Source organism: Odontomachus brunneus, unplaced genomic scaffold (assembly GCF_010583005.1).
Source record: "Odontomachus brunneus isolate Ranch 3 - 2012 unplaced genomic scaffold, Obru_v1 Obru_scaffold_033, whole genome shotgun sequence".
NCBI classification, from domain to species: domain Eukaryota; kingdom Metazoa; phylum Arthropoda; class Insecta; order Hymenoptera; family Formicidae; genus Odontomachus; species Odontomachus brunneus.
Genome location: NW_022639483.1, coordinates 2,436,990 through 2,446,763, shown reverse-complemented (window position 1 = coordinate 2,446,763; position 9,774 = coordinate 2,436,990). Strand labels below are relative to the sequence as shown.

Sequence of the window (9,774 nt, the reverse complement as noted above, 5' to 3'; positions counted from 1 at the left end):
GGGGGGGGGGGGGAGAGAGAAAGACGTAGTCCTCTGTTCAACGAGAAAAAGAGAGAAGGGGAAAGCTTCCCCCTCGCTGCCGCATCGGAGCAACTTCCGCAATTTAACGCGAAACAACGTTCCGAACTTCTTTCAGTGGATGAAAACTTGAGCGACGACCTTCGGCTTCACGAAAAATATTTTCCTCCCCGTTGTGAAGGAAGTTGCGCAACGGCATATTTTCAATGAGTCGGCGGCGGGGTAAACCGCGCGTCCGCGCACTTGACCAAGTTCGCGTGAAGATATCGCAGGGAGACGATGAGCGAGGGATGAACACGTAGCGTGTGCACGCAACTTGATCGTAGACTATTTATTGAAAAATAGAGTAAGAGTTCTTGAGTGTGATGCGACTTACGTCGGAATAACGTCCGCAACGCGGTGGCTTTAACGTCGGCCGCTACCGATACACACGCAAATATCGACCGGTGAGAGTCGGCGCCGTCGTTGGTTACAGCGCGTGAAGCACAGAGACGTACGAGGCTGACGATTTAATGATCTGTCGAGAGACAACGTTGCTGCAGCGCGTAAGAAATGAATACCGCTGTTATTACACGTTAAGATAATTATAAGGTATTATCTACGCGCGCATACACACATCTTGCATTCACACATGCACACACACACACATACACGCATGCATACGCGCGAGTGCGAACGCGATTGTGCGGCGAAGTTTGGCGGGCAATCTTGTAGAAGCTAACGGATGAAGCTTACGTTCGCGAATTGCTGCAGAGAGAGATTCGTGAATCTGCCGACCGTGATTGTCAATTGCTTCTGTGACCTCATTATCAAGAGCAGCAGGATTCGGGTCTCGCTGGGAGTCAGATCGTACCACAGGGACTCGTATGCCGCGTCGCCGATCATTTTGCTCTGGAAAACAGGGAGAGATGGCATTTCGCGACGCGTGAAATCGGACGAAAAATTGGGGACCGACCCGAAATTCGTACCTCGCGAAATCGTGCCTACCTTGATACTGAGATATTCGCCGGCGAAGCAAAAGATAAACGCCTCCAAATTGATGACGACGTAAAATAAAAGGGACTTCACTAGCATAGAAAAATCCTGGCCTTCGCCAATCGACTGCAACATTAAAATTATATTAATGCGCACCGTTTATTCTCTTTTTGTCTTTTTTTTAATTACACTTTGTATTACATTGAGAAAAAAAACAATTAATCTCATTAAAATTTATCATTTTTGGCGTCAATCATATTTTTTCGTTGTTTTAACCAAAAGGTGGTAGTCGCAGCACATGTACAAGATGATCACTACTATAGTATCAGTACTGCGCAGTACTGTATAGTACTATTATAATATAACATCACAAAAATAATTTTCCTGACTATAATTATTTTTATATGCTATAATTCGTCGATTATAATTATTTCCTATACAATTACAAGTCACAAGTACGAAACATATTTTCTACTCCAGGTACTGAAATCACAAGTTAGGTGGAATATAATACGAAAAATGCGTGTAAATTGCGAGATGATAACGGCGCTTGTATGTTTGATCGCAAAACGGTTTGCCCACTCATTATCGATGGAAGTTGCAGCACTCCAAGAGTTGCCACAATTAAGAATCAGTGCGCATACGCAATGGCTGATTATAACAATAGCGAAAGTTACAGTACAGAGTGTGACAATATAAAAATTTGAAGAAAAGAGTTTATATATTTTAAAGTAAAAAAGCATTATTTTGAAAGCAATTTTTATACATTGTATAACGTAAGATAACGTAAGATAACGTGACAGTCGAATGCACGTCAGCAGTGACTCTCAATTGTGACAACTTGAAGCGCTGCAACATTTATTCGATAAAAAATGTGCAAACCGTTTCACGAGTACACGTGTGACAAATCTCGATTGGCATGCGCGCATATATTCGATGTATACATGAGCCATCAGCTTGCGAATTGGAAATTCGATTGGCAATTTGCATCCATTTTGACATGCGAGAGTGACTTACGTTCACGATGATGAATCCTAAGCAGCAGATGACGAGGGTGTTCGATACAAATTGCGCCAGTGCGATGTACGAGTACAGGTTCTCGATTTTCTCGGTGAAAACGATGATGTTCTGGTGCTTACGGATCAACGAGCTCATTGTGATCACAGATATAGTCGACTTCCTGTCCCTCGGCAGAATTTCTAGCAGTCTCTCACGCAGGATGTCTATCTGACCGCCTACGTGCAGCACCTAGGAATTTGGGGCCCGTTATCCGCTCTCGCATGTGACAGCTTAAGGGTGAACGTCGACGGCGCGTGCGAAAACATCCTCTTACCGGCTCTTACCGAACCGGAATCTCATCGATGAGTCTTGAGCAAGTCCGAAATCTCTCACGGAATACAAAAACATATTATTTTGGCAATAGAAAACACAATAACCAGACGCAACCAATCATTTCATGATAGAGAACGTACCAATCATATTTAACAAAATGAGAAAAAAGGATTAATTTTATTAAAATAAATCATTTCAGACATTAATCATAATTTTCTTTGTTTTAACAAGAAAGAAATATGCGTGTAAAGTTGTCATTACTATAATTGTCATCATTATAGTTGTCATTATCATAGTCATATATATATATATATATATATATAGTCATAATTATAGTCATGAGTACCAAATACTTTTAAGTATAATTTCATGATGGAAAACGCAACAGTCAAATGCAACAAATACATTTCCTTTGAGTAAAAAAAAGTGGTTAATTTTATTAAAATTATAGTCATTTCAGATATTAATCATATTTTTTTTGTTTTAACAAGAAAGAATGGTAATATGTATATAAAACTATCATCATTAACACTACAGTAGCACTTGCTAGAAAAGTGATTATCTTGACGATAATTATTTCACTGTGTAATTACAGTCACGAGAGTACCAAACAATTTTAAACATAATTTCACGATAGAAAACAGTCGGATGCACATCGCGATAATGTGAAAATCAATGGAGCCAGATAAATCGGATATGACGCGATATGACAGTGCAAAACGACGCGTCGAAATTGTCGATAAATAATCCCGTGGAGTCGCCGCGGACTCGGAATCAATCTTCCGGGAATAAATTTTTTCCCTACTTCCTCTCCCCTCAAATAAGCCGGAACGCGTCATCGACGATCACGGTGAATCGGGGGAACGTCCCCCCTCCGTCACTAGGGATCCCGTTCCCAGAGATAATCTCAGTCGGGTGCTCGAAATCCCTCGGAGAGTGGACAAGGAGAAGGTTCCCGCAGAGAAGGTGCCGACTCACCAGCGTAACGAGCAGCGCGCTGAGCACGCCGATCACGGTGGCGGATGTCATTTGATGCAGGAACTGCGTGGTCATTACAAGCTCGTAAATCGGCGACGCGTCGCTCTCGAAGGGTAGGTCCATCTTGAGGAAGAGCTCGCGCTCGACATCACCCTGATCGGCGTCGCTGCTGTGCAGCGCGATCACGCCGATACAGTAGAACAGCACGGCCGTCGAGTGCAGGCCGATGATCAAATTCGAAAAACGATGAGACAGGCTGGCCACGTCGATCATATTGCATAGGGCGCCGCCGGCCATTCTACATTCCTCCCAATCCATCGAAACACTCGCTATCACGTCGTGGAATATTCTAGAGAGAATCGATATCGTGCTTGCATTGCGCGAAGGGCGAAAGCGCTCCCCTCATTCGAAGGCTATGATTAGGGAATTACTTGTCTGTACGTGACGACGAATGGCGGAGAATGTGAGTCAGAAGGGTGAGAACAGAAATATCGATATTGTCGGCGTTGATGGCGATATATTTCTTCGTGATTATAATAAGAAAATATGGATATGTTGACTATCTACGATTATAATAAGAAAAGATGGATATGTTGACTATCTATCGAATCACTTATCACTTATAGTGATTCCTATAGTAAAAAAAAATGCTAAAATTGTTATCAATATGATGCCTCATACACAGAGAAAAATATTGTACTACTACTGAGAGAATCGATTATTCAGTTTACTGTCCTTTTCTTTTAAGCGATGACTGTCTTCAGTAAGGAATATATTTTTCGTAGTTGTTTTGAAACATACTCATTACAAATTTGACAAAAAGTCATTTAATCGTGTCTCTTGAAAGAAGAATTTATTATTTTAAAAACATATCGTAAAACTTTGTCAAGGAAAAAGTTGGTTCGATTCTGCATAAGTAAGCAAACTAAATTTTTGTTTTAATTTAACATTCTTGGTCGCAAATTTTAAACTTACCGGGATTTAGATGTATTTTGAATAAGTTTGACACTTATAGTGAATACGACGATAAACTTATGAAATATTCGAAACATTTACTTGTATGCAGTATGTATTATATTTTTCCATGTATAGATGCTCAGACATTGATTTCTTATCGATAGATAGTCATGCATTTGATGAAATTCCGATGTCTCTAATGACAATTACGAGCAAGTAGCTTCGTGTTACCAAATACTCATTCGACTCGTATGACTGGTTGGAATGCGGAGGGTAAGCTCCGAGTGGTAACGACGTACCGTTGTTTTGTCCAGAAAACAATCAACTTGACACACAACAAACTGTACGACAGCGTCGCGCTCAGGCCATCCATTAGCAGTGACAAATCCTCTGAACGTAAATGCGACAGCATGTGGCGGTACTGAAAGGTCTGCGCGGCCAGCATCGACGTGGTCCACAGAATTCGACTGATGTTCGCGTAAGGCGCGTCTGGCCAAACACCAATTACCTGAAGCCCGATCTCGATCGGGCGGGTGAACGTGCTCGCGACCATCGTCGGCTGGACTTCCTACCGATTGTGCGAACACTTCGCGTCGTAGACGTGGAGCTGAGACGCGGATAAATAAGAATGAGACACTTTGGGCATTTTTGAGAATTGGTATTAGATGGACATGCATTGTCTCGAAAAATCAAAATCTCGAAACTCGGAGAGTGAGACAGTTTCCTGAGAAGTAACCCCGAAATCCGAATACACCAAGCATTTTTATAAAAAAAAAAAAAAAGAAAACAAACAGTTTCCTTGAAACAATGACAATTCTATCTTATTTTATTTACAACGATTTTCTGGTGTTGCACTGATTTCAATATTGTAACTGGCATTGCAACTGCATACTGCCAACATTCCGGGAGATAGTCTTGGTATTCGCGATTTCGGCGTTACAGTTGCTCTCGGGAAATTGTCCCACTTTGCGGATTTCGGTACGTTTCCGTTTTGTGTTCCGGAACGATGCAATGTCCAGCAGTGGAACACTCGCTCGCACGCGAACATCGATATTATCGAGACACACACTCTTGGTCTACCGAGAGAATCTAACATTCTGCCGAAATAACGGAGACGGACACAATGAGGATGGTTCGATACCCGCGCCGTCCGTCAGCCAATTGACGCATTCAATAAGACGCACTCCGCTGGTACCCGATCAAGGCACTCGATCACGGTAGATCGAGTCACACGTGGACTTCGCGTGCGAGCGTTCATCAGAACCGAGGACGAGGACGCGCACCTGTAGACTCCGCGGACAGACTGAAGGATGCCCGGGGGGTCACTCGCCGAGAGTCGCGAGCTCTACCTTCGCCCATCGTCGAGCGGGCAGGGAGCAGCTCATTAAATATTTTCATCGTTCCACGTAAGCTCCAAGTTTCACCGTACAAATCGCACGTAGCCAGTTTCGCGGACGGAAGGGAAACCGAGGGGTAGAATGTCCTTCCGCTCGTCCGCGCTGCCGCCGAGGGTGCGGTACATGCAATTTCCGTTAAAAATGCACGATCCCGCAGGAAGAGACGCGGAGGTCGACGCACAGCCGGGCTTTTCTCTTTATTTCTTTTTCTCTCATTTTTTTGCCTATAGATCGTCGAAAGTTATGCGCAATGATCTCAAGAAAACGAAGAGGAGTTTCGAAGAGTCGCGCGCAAGATGGGAGGGAAAGTCGCCCGAGAATTCGTGGAAATCATGGGATATATTATGGTTTTTATCTTATGGTCGGAGGATCGTAGAAATTGCACACTTCGTAGTTCCGATGTTATTTCTGGGAATTATCTTACGACTAATTAAATTTCTTTACACCATCACGGAGAAGATATCACGCGCGAGTTACATTATATGTGTGTCGTCTACATAGTAATACACAACTAATGATCCACATGGTTACGCGATACGTACTTCGTGTCTATCAGTAGAAAGACAGCGAGACGAATATTCTTATTGCAATGTCCTCATTGCATCGCCAATAATACCGAGATGTACGAACCGGCGGAATTCATGATCTACAACAATTACAACACAGTTACAACTTTCAGCTACAATTGTAATTATATCGGGAGAAAAAAAATTGTTAATGTTACTAAAATTATAGTTATCTTGGAGGCAACTATATTTTTTGTTGATCTAATAGAAAAATAGTAGTAATACCATGCATATAAGGTTATCGTTCCTAACATTGTAGTAACGCAACAAAAATGACTATAAGTGACTATAGATCTTTCACTTTTCTATGCGATTATAGTTACAAACACCAAACATTTTTTCTCTTAGTGCACACACATACAACACAATTTTTCAGCTACAATTACAATACAATGTTACCCACTAACATATTATGACATATTATAATTACACACAATTCATGTAACATTAGAATCTGTTTATAATTGCAATATTATATTTATTAAAACAGGACTAATATAAAATAATATAATTTATTAAAGCAGAACTAATATTACATTTATTAAACGCCTTTAGAGATATTACTGCGGGAATACAACGTGCATTATTAATTTACGCAACCAAAGTATAACCAATAGAATTACGATAATACTTCAATATCAACGTGAAAAATATATTAGACGTGCAGACGTTAAAGACTTGTCTTATATACTGTGCGCGAAACACTTACATGTGCAAAGCGTTGCAACGAGAGATCCATCAACTTCCCAATGGTGAGCGTTAATTGTTTCTGCGATCTTAAAATAATAAGCAACAGAATGCGACTGTCCTTGGGTTTCATGTCGTACCAGGCGCAATCGTACGCAGCATATCCGATTGCTTTGCTCTGCAAGAGTAAAAATAACAATTACAGAATCGTTTAATATCGATTGCTGACCGTTCTCAGAAATTATCGTTAACCTTGTTAATCAGATATTCGCCAGCATAGCAAAACATGAACGCTTCTAGATTCGTCACGCTATAATATGAAAGCGATCTCGCGATTTTCTCCGTCGCGCCGGGATTATCGAGCGCCTGCAATAGCGAAGCGTATAATGACGGCTAACGTCATTGGTCGTCATAAACCAATGTTTTTATTGACATGTTTGGTGCGCAATAAAACAAAGGAAAGAAGCAATATTTGATACGAATGCAATTAGTCGTGCAAAGTAACAAATACGCTGTATTAAGCGCACACTAATTAAATTAAGTAGATTAGATATTTATTTCTATCTGTGTTACTTCACACACATATACGCACGTCCTTGCCTGTTTTACATGCTGTTACAATTAGCAGTTTTTTACTCACCGTTATGATTAAAAATCCTAATATGCAAATCATCATTACGTTTGATATAAATTGCAACAACGCGATGAATGTGTACAAATTTTCTATATTCTCCGTGAAATAGATGATTTTCTGATGTTTCTGAATAATCTTTTTCATCATGTCGGATCTGGGTTTGTTAGCGCTATCTACGGGCATTAGTTCCGCGAACCAGCAAAGCAGTATATCTATTTGACCACCTATGTGTAGGGTCTAAAAAGAAAGATCCCACCGCCTATGAAAATGGAGACTTATGTTCAAGCAGTCGACTCAAGAATAGTCTTATTTAATCTTTTAGCTACACCTGGATCTGAGTGTGAAACACTAACACTGTACGGACATTCAGCCATTAAACATAAACACTTAATAAACATTAGTAACCTGAACAGCATCTATTTCACTATATTGTAGTGAAGATACAGTGAATTATAGATGATAGAACGACGTGTCCACCAAAAATAATTATTATGAATACAAGTCTATTTCTTCGAGGTATTGCCAAATAATGATAACCTTACCAATCTCATCTTTATATATTGCTTGAACGCTATTAAAAGAAGCTAAAAAGCGCTTTATAGCAAAGGGATAATATATTTTACCTCAGAATGCATGATGGAAAGCAAAGCCATGTAGTAACGCATTGTCCTAAATAATTACTTAGAGTAGAGAAGCCAGATTATACAGATACAAGGATTTAATGTTCTCACACGTCGTGCCCAAATTCACGAATTTAAGTAAAAATTACATCCACTTCCAGCAGAATTTTTAATCGTGTCTTTTTTTATTAATTACATATACAACTTACCATTGTTAAAAGCATGACGTTTATAACACCCATTCCCCAGCTGCTCATTATCAGTTGAATCAATTCCATAATTAGCATTAATTTATACATAACTTGTGAGGTTATACAAAATGGAATTTCTATTCTGTATATGTGAGGTATCTCGATCGTAGGATCGGCAATATCGACGTCGGTTAGGATGACGCCTACGCCGTAAAAGAGCACAGCGGCTGTGTGTAGAGTGATGATCGCGTTGGCAATGTAATCAGATATCTTTGCCTTCCTAACTGCTTTGCACATTTCGATATCATTGTTTGCACAATCTTTCCAATCTTCCGCCATTAATTTTAAAATTTGATTGAATATTCTAAAGATAACCGTTTATGTAAGACAACATGAGAATTTAGCATCTCATCTATCTTTCGCGCGTCGTTAAATTAGGATTTCTCTTTTTCGTATTTCTCTTAATTTTCTAAAGTTCAACAACAACGTTAACAACAAGAAGCGCGTTGCAAACGGTAAATAATAAACGCGTAATTTTATTTGCTCGGGTGATATTAGATACTTTTGGGATGGTTTTAAAGTTTTCTCTCGTATGTAAATACTGAACCCATTAACATGAATTTGACATATTAATACGAATAAAAGATTTTTTAACTAAAAGTAAGGATGTGTGTTTGATGGGAAGAGACATCTAAATCAATATGACATGTTCTAACCGTGCCACTCATGTTTCAACAAAGTAAAATAATGAGGAAATTATTGACTGAGTCAGTTACTCACCGCTCATTCCACCAAAAGATAGCAATCTTGACGGTGAACTTTACGTAACCTACTAAAGTGCTAAAACAATCCATTAAGTCGGATATATCATTGGAATAAAGATGTATAAGAAGGTATCGATATAGGCAAACTTCGATAATCACTAAGGAGATGCCCCAGAATACTCTGCAGAACGTCATACACGATACATCCGGCCAGATGCCGAACAAAATGAGCAAGTATCTGACCATGCGATTGATCGTGCTCTTACGAGCCGTAACTTTGTTGTTTATCATTAGAACTCGAATTCGCGGGTGCACAGTGAGTACATTAAGATACACATAGATCGTAGAGTAGAATACTTCAGGCAAAATACGAACAGAATCGTGTTCTTGTTAAGGGAAACCGAAGGGGGCTTGATGTGTGTCATCGAATAGCCGCGCGAAGACTGAGGTCATCAATCGACAGTATCCCAGAACGTACGACCAGTGGGAGCTGCTCATTAAATATTTTTACCGTGCCGCGTGCAACGTAGGCGTAGTTCGCCGATTTTGTGAACGGAAGGAAAAACCAGAGGATGTCCAAAGAGAAAACCAAGAGGATGTCTTTCCGTTTGAAGTGCTTTAGGGTACGGTGCGTGCAATTTCCATTAAAAATGTA

The 9,774-nt window shown here is 40.3% G+C and overlaps 1 protein-coding gene across 1 annotated transcript; it reads right to left on the bottom strand.

Moving 5' to 3' along the window:
• Positions 1-37: 37 nt before the first annotated feature.
• Positions 38-9,541, bottom strand: LOC116843554. Its single transcript, XM_032814021.1, has 11 exons — positions 9,136-9,541; positions 8,374-8,719; positions 7,551-7,781; positions 7,163-7,276; positions 6,915-7,088; positions 4,560-4,828; positions 3,304-3,652; positions 2,011-2,241; positions 1,006-1,119; positions 754-909; positions 38-535 (listed from the first exon to the last, which is right to left on the bottom strand). Exons 1-11 carry the CDS (start codon positions 9,408-9,410, stop codon positions 488-490), a joined length of 2,307 nt encoding a protein of 768 aa, XP_032669912.1. The 5' UTR covers positions 9,411-9,541; the 3' UTR covers positions 38-487.
• Between the last annotated feature and the right edge of the window lie 233 nt (positions 9,542-9,774).

Bases quoted from the DNA above. Each gene is read 5' to 3' on its own strand.
- LOC116843554 (XM_032814021.1), bottom strand. From the start codon at position 9,410: ATGATAAACAACAAAGTTACGGCTCGTAAGAGCACGATCAATCGCATG. The intron at 7,277-7,550 runs GTGAGTAAAAAA...TCGCTATTGCAG, and splicing joins TAGGATTTTTAATCATAACG to GCGCTCGATAATCCCGGCGC. The intron at 4,829-6,914 runs GTATATAAGACA...CACAATCGGTAG, and splicing joins ATGTAAGTGTTTCGCGCACA to GAAGTCCAGCCGACGATGGT.